The 13,315-nt window shown below is 45.6% G+C and overlaps 1 protein-coding gene across 1 annotated transcript in view; it reads left to right on the forward strand.

The window, feature by feature from the left end:
• The window catches only part of Dlg5 (MAGUK family member discs large 5), a 126,052-nt gene that overhangs the window by 62,619 nt on the left and 50,118 nt on the right, over positions 1-13,315 (forward strand). The window contains exons 12-14 of the mRNA XM_084589677.1: positions 2,695-2,797; positions 2,914-3,090; positions 8,484-8,658. Coding sequence (XP_084445803.1) covers positions 2,695-2,797; positions 2,914-3,090; positions 8,484-8,658 — 455 coding nt within the window. The remainder of the gene's footprint in view (positions 1-2,694; positions 2,798-2,913; positions 3,091-8,483; positions 8,659-13,315) is intronic.

Raw genomic sequence — 13,315 nt, forward strand, 5'->3', positions numbered from 1 at the left:
AGTTCATTTTGTGCACGCATGGCCATTTCTAGCGGGAGGGTCTTCCACGTGCCGTGAATCCATCTAACAATGTCCCCAACCGTAGCTCTCGATCACGTGAGGGCTTGCTCACGGAACCAGTCGCTGTACGCTGCGTGCACGGCTCGCACGCAATCCTTTACGGGCTTATTTAAGCCATGATACCATGATTTAAGCACAGATTGAGCAGTTGAACAAACCCAACTCAACCAAAAAAACAGAGGTGGCTTACCGGAAGCGTCCATGTCGGAAGCTCACCGACTTGCTGATGCCGATGGCAATGTGACTGGCCATGGTTTCTTGAGCTGCTTTGTTTCGGGTTTTGAGATTTTTCAGTTTTGAATCCGATTTTAACGTGCATGTATGTTTAAACGCCTATTTTTGGGAAAAAAAGGTGCGCGTTAAAATCGTACACATACGGTATTTTCTTTTACAGTCAAACTTCGATATAATGAACCTCAGTATAAATAAATTCACGATGTAATGTATTTATTTTATTTCACAAACTTGGCCCCATTGAAACTATATATTTATTTTGTGTGATCTAACGAAGTAATTTTATGCTGCACTTTTGATTTAACGAAGTCCTCACACATCTCATGCATGTCCCAGCAGCCACTTTGACGTTCGGATGAGAACTAAACCTTTAGCTGAGGCAGACCCTGTTTTGTTATTTTCCTTTTATGTGCCAGTTCTGCTCGCAGTCTGGAATCTGCTAGCGAAACAAAATGATGATAGGGGCGTATTGCTGTGACATCTGTCGTGTGCATACAAAGCTGTGGTGGGGAAGTTTTCAATGTGTCACGCCATGAAGTCAGTGGCCAGTCGGAACAGCAAAGTGGTAACCGGAAATATTGTATTTACTTGCATAATGGACCCACTGTTTTTTTCTTTTTTCAATAAAAATTGATTGCAGTTTAAGGAGAGGGCTCAATACGCGGATTTTTGTTTGTTCACGAGAGTCGCCCATCCTTCCATCCATCAATTATTAAAGCAAGCGCATTGCTAACCGTGATCATGACACCGGCTTTCATCATTGTTCGCTTCGAAAGGCGTTTGCTGCTACCACACGGAATCCGTCCACAGCAATGGACAGCATCCACCCACGAGTTGCCTGTGTGATAAATCAAACTGTCACGTACCGAAAACCAGGTTGCACAACCATAAAATTAAATCCGCAGAAATGACAAGACGCAGACAGTTCGGCTGTTTTAATTTTACGATTTCCCACCAGCTGACCTAGAGCCAAGCTCTTTTAAGTTGCACAACTGGACGAGTTGAACAAGCCATCGCCAGCATTGATGCCAAGGCTACTGGTACTCTGCTAAGCTTGCCTGCCCATCTAACATCAAGCGACAAACTGTGATGTTCTAGATGTACAGCATCTTGGCGTGGCAAGAAATGTGCTGCGGACTGCGGCGGCGCAAAATGGAGGGACGCGCTAACGACTGACATTTTCTTTTCTTTCTTTTTTTTTTTTTTTTTCAAGTTCTCAGCAGCAAAAATGGGAGGTGGGTTCATTATGCGAGTAAATATGGTACGCGTACATGAGGACTGAGCTTAGATTTCCTATTAAAGGTAGCCGCGCATGCGTGGGCGATGCAAACATACAGCGGTGTCCCCGTTATTTATATCCTCGTTAAAGTCCCTCCTAGATTTGCTGATCTAGAGACTAGTCCACCTTTGCTAACGTAGGATGAAGATGATACTGGTGGCGACATCTGGCAGCGGCTTTGAGTACTAGGCACTGTGCTCTCACTTTGCTTTGCGCACACGGAGAAAAACGGTGTGTTCGCGTCTATTTGCTATCACTCATTATGATATACAGAAGAACATCCGGTGCCCTTGTTAGTGCTGTTATTGCTAGAGTTTCTTGGTTATTTTCTGTATTCGTAATTTACAAGTTCTCATCTACTAGCAGTGTTCCACGAGCCTGTTACTTTATTTGGAGAACTAAAACATGTGTATGCCTGCGTAACGGAATTCATGACTTAACAAAATTTTCGGCTGCAAGTAGGACTTATTATATCGAGGTTCGACTGTAATTTATAGTTTAAATGTTGCAGGACAGTGTTTGTATATGCACTTATGCATGCTCATTTAGTTCAGTTTATGACATATGATAAGTATGCAGCAAATTATTTTGTGCTTTGCAGTTTTGTTGTGAGTAATCTTGATAATTCACAAAAGAGTATGAAAAGCTAAAAAAATTACAGCCTTTGACTCAACTCACAAGGTTTCTTTTTTTTTGCTTTTGATGCTGATGTCGAATGTTGCTCATGAAAAACAACACGGGCTTCAGTTTTATATTTTAAGTTAAGCTTTGCTGAGCTTTATTGTGGTCTGTTAGACCCCGTAGTTTACTAATCTTTGGGGACAGCATATAATAGGACAAAGGGAAGGTGGTGGAAAAAAATTTGCAATTTGGTGCGAAGAACAGTAGCGTAGGATGGAAAAAAGATGGTCTATGTAATAAAAATTGCTACATTGTGGTCATTATTGCTTGTATTTTGCTGTTGTTGATCGGTGTTCGGTTTGTAATAGCATGGAATATAGCTGCAGTCAAGCAAGATTTGTCTTTCATACATTCCCAAGTGGCACATGTTGTTCTGACATTTTAAAAGTTTTCATTAATGGGCATGGTAATCAGCTGGTGCTCTTTTGTTTTATGTGTAGGGTGAATGACATAATTCTGAAGGTTAACGGTCTTGATGTGGCTGGAATGGACAAGAGAACATTGTGTGATACAGTCCAAAACTCTAAGGGATCTCTGACTCTGGTAAGTGCATTTTGATGGGCGTGCGATTTCTAGCTATTGGTAGCTAGTCATTGTGCCTCTTTGGCTTGATTGCTTTTTTACTGGCTGGTGTTGAATGGTCTTGTCATCTCTTGTAGGTTGTGAAAAGGAGAAGAGCCATGAGCAGTCGGGGAGTTATTATGTTGAGCCTCAATTTGAGCAGCTCTCATGAACATGGGATCACACTGGAAAATGGGCTGTACATCACTCGCATAGGCCCAGGATCAGTGGCTGCTCGAGAAGGAACTCTAGCTGTTGGTGATAGAATTCTTTCTGTAAGTCTCTGATGGTGTTGCTGTCTTTTTGTAGATGAATGCTAGGAGTGGTGGTAAGGGCCCCTTTAGAAATTCAAAGTAATTTGCACCAGCTGGCTTGCGATGTTGCATTTTCATGCATTTTTTTTTTTTCATGGATGTGTTCTACCTTAGCGTTAGAAAAGGTGCTACTGTTACATTAGAATATGGTTGCAAAATACAGTAATCCCTCGTTATAACGAAATCGCTTTATTCGAAATATCGTTTTATTCGAAATATCTTCCGGTCCCGCCCAAATGCATGCATTTTAAGCCGTATTACTCGAAGTGCACAAAGAGCTTGACCCGCTTACAGCGAAGTGGCGAGCGGAGGCGTCGCCGAGCGGCAGCGTCGCTTTTGCGCATACAGCGGTAACAGCCACTGGCAATGTGTCACGCGACACCAACGCCTGTCGTTGCCGCTAGCGCATACCGCACCGCACGGAGCGGGTATCTAAAAACCCAACAACTGAGCGACAGCAATGAGCAGCAATGCTTTGGCAGTCCTCAGCCGTCGCGCGGCCTGTCAACTCCGGTCGGAATCGTATCGCTGGTGTCCCCCGTGATAGAATCTGCACAAAATTGATGTTTTTCTAATGATTTGCGATGCCAGAAAAGCGCGGTCTCTTGGATGCTGAAGTGGCCAAAAGACCGCGTTGGCATGGGGTGCGTTCGGTAAGCAAATTTTTACCACTGTAAAAAGCTCTTCTGGCGCTAGCAAAAAAGAAAAAAAAAGTCCGTCGTTAGCTTTGTTGCTCTTTTGACGGTGGAAATCGACGAACAGCTTTCTGAAAACACACGAATTCGAGCGTCGCAGGCTGCATGGCCAGCAAGGCAGCGGCATTTGCGGCGCTACCACGCTACCCAGCGTCCCGCGCACCTCCCCCCAGCTCCCAAAGTGGATTCGCCTAAATTGACGGTCAGCTTTCCGAAAACATCGGCGGCGAGGCAGCGTTAGCGGAATTTGCGGCACTACCGCGCTACCCAGCGTCCCATGCTAGGGTGCCTCAATACGCGCCATGCGCGCGCGCATGGGGGCGGCGGGAGGCCGCGCGCATCAAGGCACCCTTTCCCGTGCACCTCCCCCCCACCTTCCGAAGTGGCTCCGCCTTCCCTCCCCGAGATAGGCATCTGCGAAGTGCGCATGCGCATCGACTGTGCGATCCGTTTGAACTTCCTGCTGCCAGTTTTGAGTGCCGTTGCTGTTCCTGCCTCCTCCTGACCTCGCGAGGCCTTCCGTGCTTCATACTTCTCGGAACTCCGGTCGCCTTTCTTCCGTCTGCACAAGCGAAGCCCGCCATTGCAACCGTCAACCCCAGCGTGCTCCGACGAGGACAGCGAGATGACCTGAAGGCAGGACCACATTTTGAAGCTTTTGCCGTCTGCTTCGCCCGCCGCTTTCGCTTTCGCGCCGACGGCGCATGCATTTGGATCCGTGCTGCAGGCCACGTGGTTGCGTGTTATTGGGAATGCTACGTTAGCCTTGCCTCGCGTGTGCTCTTGTGGTCTACAGTGACAAATGGCTCCGTCAGTCTCCACTCGAAAATGTCTGACTTTGGAGCAGAAAGTTCTGCTGATAAAAGAACCGGAAAAAGGCCGCCGACAGAAAACTGACATTGCGAAGGAATTTGGCATACTGCCGTCAACTTTATCAACTGTGTTGAAAAATAAGGACGCTGTGCTGGATGGCTTTGAAAAGAGCTTCTCGTCAAAGAGAAGGAGGAATCGTGATTCAAAATTTCCGGAAGTGGAGGGTGCACTTCTACAGTGGCTGAAGAACGCCAGGAGCGCAAATCTCCCTGTAAATGGACCTGTACTTACTGCAAAAGCCGAAGCTCTCGCCCTCCAAATGGGGCGTAAGGATTTTAAATGCAGCAATGGCTGGCTTGAGCGCTTCAAAAAACGACACGGCGTTACCTCGAAGACGATCGTTGGCGAAAGCGCAGCTGTGAGCCGTGACACTGTAGACGTATGGCGCCAACATTGGCTCCAAGCTCTACTTGAAAAATATGAAGACAAAGACATCTACAACCTTGATGAGGCAGCATTTTTCTACAAAATGCTACCGAATTGCACGTTCACGACCCCTGGCGCATCCTCATCCGGAGGAAAACAGAGCAAGGAGCGTGTCACAGTGCTTTTTGGTGCTAATGCAACAGGCGAGGACAAGCTTCCCTTGTTGATACTGGGAAAGGCGGAGAAGACGCGGTGCTTCCGAAATGCAACTGTTCTAAATGAATGAGTCTACAGAAGCAATAAGCGAGCTTGGATGACTGCTGCAATTTTTGAAGACTACGTGCGTCTAATGGATAGACGGTTCGGCGCAAAGAATCGGCAAGTGCTCTTCATCATTGACAATTGTCCGAGCCATGGGAAGATCGACCACCTCAAGGCGATCACTTTGGAATTTTTGCCTGCCAACACTACCGCGGTATTGCAACCGATGGATCAGGGCATCATTGAGACCACCCGGAAGCTGTACCGCAAGGCTCTTTTGCAGCGCATGCTCACAGCGTTTGATGCCAGCAAGAGTTACAGCATTGATTTGCTTGGTGCGATCCATTTGCTAAACTTTTCATGAAAGAACTTGCACCTTCGAAGATCGCCAACTGCTTTGCGCACGCCGGCTTTTCCCGTGCCGCCGTCACCGACCCTGAAGATGACCAGCCTGACGATGACCAAACTTGCAGCGATTTGTACGAGGCTGTACATAAAATTGCTGGCGAAGAGGTAGACGGTGACTTCGACACATTCGCGTTGGCTGACGCGGCTGCTCCCGGGTCGCTCCAGCGACAGATGCGGAAATAATTGACGCTGTTGGTGGCCCCGACGAGGACTAAGAGCCAGCAGACGAAGAGCCACGTGAAGCGCCAACTATGGTGCAGACACTGGAGTACCTACGCCTGCTACGAAATAAGGTTGAATGTATGGGCGGTGACCATGGCCTCGTGCAGAGCTTGTTCAAATTAGAGCAAGGGTTGCTTGCGCCCGGTAAGAACTTCAAGCAACCAAAGCTCACTGCTTTTTTTGCACATGAATAAAGTTTTGATTCACTGAAAATATTTATTTTGACTTGCTTGCAGTTTTGGTGCAATTAAAGCCCGATTGGTCAAGACTTTGTCAAATGGTCGCTTATATCGAAATACCGCTTATAACGAATTTTTTCACTGCCCCGCTGATTTCGTTATAACGAGGGATTACTGTAGTTTGGAAACTAGAAATTTCACTTAGAGCATGGCAAAATATATTCGTGCAGATTTTTTGGTGGCTGCAGCTGTATGGCCACAGGCCAAGAATTCAAGAATTCGTGGCATTATGAAATTCGTATCAACTATATTTCTGTCATCACCAAGATTCTACTGCATTACCCTTTGTTTAATTGTTGAGCAAGTTGCGCATAACCATTCTTCTGTGTGTCAGTATGGACGGCAGTGACCGGCGGCTGCCTTTTGTCATTTGCAAATCACGTAAGCCACGATGCTTTGGAAGCTGCGTGCCCGTACGCTACAGGAACAATACAAAAGCCTGGATGAGTCGTGACTTATTTGCCGAGTGGCTTGTCGAGTTCGACCGCGACATGGCACGAAAAAACAGGAAGGTCCTGCTCGTGCTGGATAACTGTGCGGCGCACCATGTGCAGCCTTCCTTGAGTGCGGTGACAGTGCTCTTCTTGCTTCCCAATGCAACCTGCAAAATTCAGCCACTGGAGATAGGCATCATTCATGCGTTGAAGGTGTGCTACCGGCGGCGCGTCATCCAACGCTTGTTGATCGCGATTGATGCTGCCATGCCAGTCCGCATCAGCTTGCTTGCCGCCGTGGAGATGTTGAAAGCGGCGTGGATGGAACTCACCGCGGAGTGCATAGCAAATTGCTTCCGCAAGGCGGGTTTTATGAGTCCAGGCACCGAGGATGTCATAGATCACCCAGCGGAAGGCCGGTCGCACGAGGACTTGTGGCAACCGTCGTTGACACGCAGCTGGCCGGACCTGACGTTGCCTGGGATGATTTCGTTTCTGCTGATGACGACGCCGACATTGCGGAGCCATGCACTGACGAAGCTATTGTGCGTGAAGTGCGAGCCCTTCCTGACTGCCCAGATACCGACGAGGACGATGACGAGGATGCTGCCCTACCGCCGGTTGCTGTGAACGCTTCAACCGCGATCGGTTACAGCGCATCGCTTAAGGAACTCGTGTGCAGCAGAGGCCGTGGCAATGAACATATTACCGCGCTGGAAAAATTAGAAATGGCAGTGATGCGATCAGCTTTGAAGAAGCAGACATGCATCACGGACTTTTTTCAAAAATAAAGTTAACTTTCGTCTCGCTTGCTCTTTTTGCCTGTAATATAGGTGGCCCACTTACTACGAACTTTGGATACAATGAACAAATGCCGCGTGACGATCAAAGTGGGCTGGACTGTACAACATTGGCTGTGCCCCTGCGTCACTGGAGCTAGAATCTCGCTCCAAACTTTCAGAAGTGTCGTCGCAAAACAACTTCTTGCTGCTCGCCATTTCCCAGAGTGTGTTATCTAGTTCCAACAAGAGTGTTGCTTACACAGCATTTCTTGAAAGGTTGCATGCAAACACCTGATCTTGTCCATAGCACCGCACGCTCTTTTCTGAAACGCCGAACTGTCATGTTGCCGTCTGCATCGGCAAACATCACTTTTTTCTGGCAAGCCACCGTAAACTTGCCTCCACATGTCGTTATTCATTGCTAAAGAGGCATTTTATACTCTGATAGGTCAAGCGAAAGCTTGCACGCAAAGATAAATGCGCTTGAGACAAAAAAATAAATGGCAGCAACTGCAAGATGTCGGTATGGTTTTGGCTGTCCGTTGACGAGCATGCGCGCCACTTGTTGCCAGACTGTGCCTCAAACTCTGCTAAAGGCCCTATATAAGATGAGGGGCGACATTAGCTTGCTTTTTCTGGGAAAAAATATCGACCTACATTCTGGTTTATACGGTAGATTTGATGCATTTTCTCCTGATCATGCTTCATGTAGTTGTCGTACAGTGGCACACCTATCACCTTATGTGCAGCCATACCAGCAAGAGTATTATTTTGTTTGTTCTGCTCCAGCCTAAATTTACTGAAGGATAACTGAGGCTTTGACAAGTCTCTAGTAACATAAAGTGAATTTTCATTCTTCAGTGTTCATTTTAATTCAGTATTCAATTATTAAAAATTTTAAGGGTACTGATTGGTTTGTATGATGTTCACTGGATTTAAATTTTTGTTTTGGGTGTAGTGCAGTACTGCACATTACATACTGTTAATATGCACCATATGCTTAATGTGCTCTGTGCTGTACAAAGTTTGATTTTGGGTTATGAGGTAAATGTTGCACATTTTGAACTTCGGCAGATAAATGGCAAGCCAGTAGAAGACCTCAGGAAGGCCATGGAGTGCTTAGACAATGCAGATTCTCCTGTCCAGCTCCAGGTTGTGAAAAATGCTGTGTTCAGCAGCTCCCCATCAAGCTCCACTGCCAGTGGCCACAACTTCTCAGAGAAGCTCGAACGATCACCTCTTGCGCACGGTATGATATTGCGTGTTATGGTGCGTTACATGTTAGTTGCAGTGTAGCAGTTGGGCTGTGAAGGCAAGGCTTCATTTTAATTTTGGATTCTATCAGGAGCTTTGGGTTTAAGATTTAGCGATGCTGTTTTTCTAATGCTTCATTAATTAATGGACTATAGGTGGTGCCTGTTGAAGGTCTTATCTGTTGAAGGTCTTATCTGTAAATATATCGAGCTTGTACCAAACTTCTGCCATTACAGCTAGCTTTATGAAGCGTATAGAATTTATTGAAGGTAGGGCTTGCTTTTTGCGCTTCACTCATTTACAACTTTACAAACTTATGAAACATGTCGTCGTCACAATCAAATGGATCACCTCTGCAAATCCCATGGGGGATGCTTTAAACATGGGCGTATTAGGCTTCGCCTTTAAGAGCAGGATGCGATTGCATTGTGGGATCCTGTTTGCATCGCACATTCACTATAGGTCTACTCTTATTCATACGCCTTTGCAGCGTATGAGCAGTGTCTCTCGCAGCCCAAAAGTCCTAGGTTCAGCTTTTACCCTCCACTCAAAATTTACTCACTTTTCATTTCCGTCTGCGCACTTGCCTTCGGTTACAGGAACTTTCTTGAGAAATTTATTGTCAGTCCGAACATTTCGACCTTATTCTAAATTTTAGTTTTTCTTTTGGATTTTTTGCTCAGGGCCAATGACACCACCGCCGCTGGATTTCGTGCGACATGCGGGACCCATTCGTCACAATGGCGTCGCGTTAGTCTTCTGAATTCGGTCGATTTAACAATTTATGAAAAGCGATGCTGGCACGATGTATTGGCCGGGGGTGCTGACTGGGTCATTGGGTCGAGGTGCATCAGTATACATGCATGAAATGTGCTTGCATAGCAAAGGCAGGGTAAATGGAAAAAAAAAAAAAAAAAAAAAAAAAAAGTGAATTCTTGTGTTGAAATAATGATCAGCCGGGAAGTATACCACAATGAAGCCTGGCTCAACATTTTTGCTGGCCATATAGTGCTGGTTTGTAGGACACAGCTGGCACATATATGCATAGTTCTCCCAGATGGCTGCAGCATCATAAATGTTTTCGTTTCTTTACAAAGGGGTACCTTAGTTTTATGCTTCCAGCCACTGTAGAAAATATTGTCAGGAGCCACAGCGAACGTCTGCAATTCTTGCAGTGACGGATCGGCAGCGGTGACTCGTATTCTGGGAAAACTTGAAAGAACAACCACTAGGCGGCTTCAGTGGCGCCCTTATAGGCGGTGTACGAGGCGTGTAGTGTAGGTTAGCTTTCGTTTGAAGACTGCCTTCAGAACGTGTTCTGTGTGGTGTCAGTTTCCGCTTGTCATGATATTGAATAGGGGTGTGCGGATATTTGAAATTTAAAATAGCTTTCAAATGGTATTTGCTGTTCTATTCGATTCACTCTGCACTTTCACTATTCACACCATTTGCAAATAGTTTGAAGAAAAAAGTGTAATACGCGATCCTCCCAAGTGCTCAGAAATTACGAATTTTTATTCGATCTATAGGACAGTGAAGCATGGTGACATTTTCATATGGCAGTATCTTGCACTTGTCACAATCTTTCCGCACAGGAGCAGCTGTCAGCATGTGGCAAAACCATCCTGATGGTGGCCATTGAGAGCCACCAGTGCGTGATTGCTGCAAGCTTGCAGGTTGGAAAATGCCATGCGGCATGTCAGTTTCTAGCCAAGATGCAGTTGACAATTGGCTGTGGTCCTGACTGGTACTGGTCATCTCATTTTAGATCTCTACGCGCACACACATGCAAGTGACCCAGCTTGTGGAGGACAGCCTAAGGTGTCAAAATTGCGGCTCATGTGCTCAAATTTTCATCAGGCCTTAAATGTTTGAACCTTAGACGGGAAAGAAAAAAAAAAAAAAGCGCAGCATAGGTGTCCAGCACATAGCGGGCCCACACGACCACGTATATAGTGAAGCGCATGCACTGAGGCGCCTAATGGTACGATTTCATTTTTGTGCCTTCAGGGTTCGCGACAGAATGTGGGTAGTTGGGACCCATAAGGGGGCTTGCAGTCCAGTGGAAATGATACGCGTGGGCCTAACGGGCTATGTGTCATTATGAACACTTGTGCTAAGGCAGCATTTCATTACTGACGCTTTGTTACTAGTACTATTGAGCCTACTGCAGATATAAAGAATATGCGCTCGTGATGAATAAGAACAGTGCTCCTGTCAGTATGTATATTAAAGCAGTGGCAATGCATCTCAGATGTAACGGACGGCTATGGCCTCTCCAGTCAGTTATAAAAAGCAGGAAGACTGCCATATTTGGTCATGAGACCATTCCACCATTGCCAACCTTTGGGCCTACTGGTTTATACGGTTGCCGTTTTACTGGTGCCCAGCTCCAAGGCACTATTTTTGCTCTCGCCGTGGACAATGCTATGCACAAAAATTTAGTGTGAATGCGCATAGTATGAAGGGGGGGGTGTTAGTGCTGAAAAATGTTTGATTTGACTATCTAGCTCATTCACTGACGCCCTTCTGACTGCCCATACTGGCTCAAATGTGTCAACAAACTGGGCGGCCTCCCATGCATTCTTAATTTTTTGAAAATAAATTTCCTATTTAAAGGCCTTCGTAGACTGCGTAATTTTTTGTCGAACTGCATAGATTGGGAAGTATTAACGCAATTGTGTTAAGGGCACCGCATCACAGAAAAGCCAGTGTCGGCATTGGGGTTGTAAATCGAAAGAAATTAAAGAAACAGTAAAATTTTTGCGGAAACCCGTGGAGTCTAACGCAGCTCTTTCGCCGTGCGAGTCGAGAACACAACCACTCCACCACAGAACTGCATTGCTTCTCTCCGAATAAAGGTGTGGACCAAATGTATGCATGGCCTTATGACTGTCAGTAATGTTTAGGTACGTCATTAGAAAGAAAATAATTGCTGAAGTAATATTTAAGCAAGTAGCAAAGAACATTTCCTCTTTTCTTACCTGTGATGTGGCGAAAATTCCTTAGATCGTACTGTACTGCTGCAACAGTTGGCGTGAAACGCTGCAGGATTCAAAGCCTTGTACATCCATCCATGGTCTTCAAAGCATTGGGGTTTAAAGGCAGCAGAGAAAAAACGGACTACAGACTTTAAGCAGGAAGAAATAACCAAATGGAGGTTATCCGATTGGTGGTTAAAATCAAGGGAGGAGTGAAATTTCACCCTGCACTAAATGCAAGAAAAGGAGTGTTGCGTCTTGAGAAGTATGTCGTTGTGAGGCAGAAGAGCATGAAAAGGTGATGCGAACTGGGCCCGATAACGCTATCGCGCCGAACTCTTGAAGTCGAAGCTTAAGTGTCCTCCAGTTTTTTGCCTGAAAGCTTGCTTTTCAACGCTGAAATTATTTTGTGGAGAACAAATATATATGTTCTGAACATATTTACAGCTGAATGTTGACGTGCATGTGATCCTCTAACCATAGGCCAGATACAATGAGATCTCGTTGACATGATCCGGCTTACTATGTTTTTTCTGCAATACAATTTTTTTTTTTTTTTCATGCCGATGCTTTATAGACGAGCGTCAGCCTGTGACGTCAGTGGAGATGCGTCGGCGCTGGCGACAGCAGTGACTTTCGGGGTGTAGGCAAAAAGCCTGCACCGTCTGCATTGGATGCGTGGCGCTTGCTGTGTTTTCGAGCATAATTACCAATATTGCAGCAAGCTATGGTGCGGTTGGTTGCGCCACAAGGCACAAAAAGAAAATGGCACTTGTTTCCATATGTTTCTTACGGTCGGGTAAAGGGCATCAAGCGTGGCAAGTAGACCCTTCGGCTACGGATTTCCTTCACGGCTAACATGCGTTGCACTTTTGCATTGAAACTTGATCAGTTCGTTTGCAAATTTAATTTTTCTGGTTGCTTTTCGGTCGCATGAAGAATAACGCAGCAGCAAACGCCTGCAACTCGTGCATGTTTTGCTGTATATACTATCAAGTCATAAGAAGTTTTCACGCAATATTCCTTGTGGCTATGATCTTAATTGAAGGTGGGAAAGCTGTGCTGTGACATCCCATTCATCTGCAGTATTGCCCTTGTATATGTTTGTATAGAAAAGGACACAAAAGCTGCTGTGGAATTAGCTGCAGTTATATGTATACAATTGAGGGGTCACTCCGGCGCGATATTGCTGAAACGGCCCGGACTGTGAAGTAGCTTTTCTCCGTTTTCGCTAGTTTCAACGAGTGACACTTTATCACCGGCCCTAGAAAGCGAGTAAACATAGTAAGGATCCCAGCAAAGTCGCGCAACATTATTTCTTCTATTAATAAATTTTGTTTTGAAAGGAACCTGATGAACGAATTTAATATCCACGTATCGCCTAGCTCTGATCGAGCAGGATATTTAAGTATGGTATATGTGGTGTATAGAGTTTAATGTCCCAAAGTTGAGTCGGCTATGAGGGGGGCAAAATAAGCAGACTAAAATGACGCGCATTTGAATAAATATTTTCTAAGTATATTAAAATGTTCAGCAGATCTCTTAAATTTTGCTGCAAGCGATCGTGGATAATGTTGCATTTGTGCTCATGTACCTTTCCTGTAGAGCAAAGAGAATAAATGAGAGTATTCTTAAAAGCCTTCATGCATATTTGTGAGCTGCATATTGTTT

The sequence above is a fragment of the Amblyomma maculatum genome, chromosome 1, assembly GCF_055883805.1.
Source record: "Amblyomma maculatum isolate TAMU_Amacu chromosome 1, ASM5588380v1, whole genome shotgun sequence".
NCBI lineage: Eukaryota > Metazoa > Arthropoda > Arachnida > Ixodida > Ixodidae > Amblyomma > Amblyomma maculatum.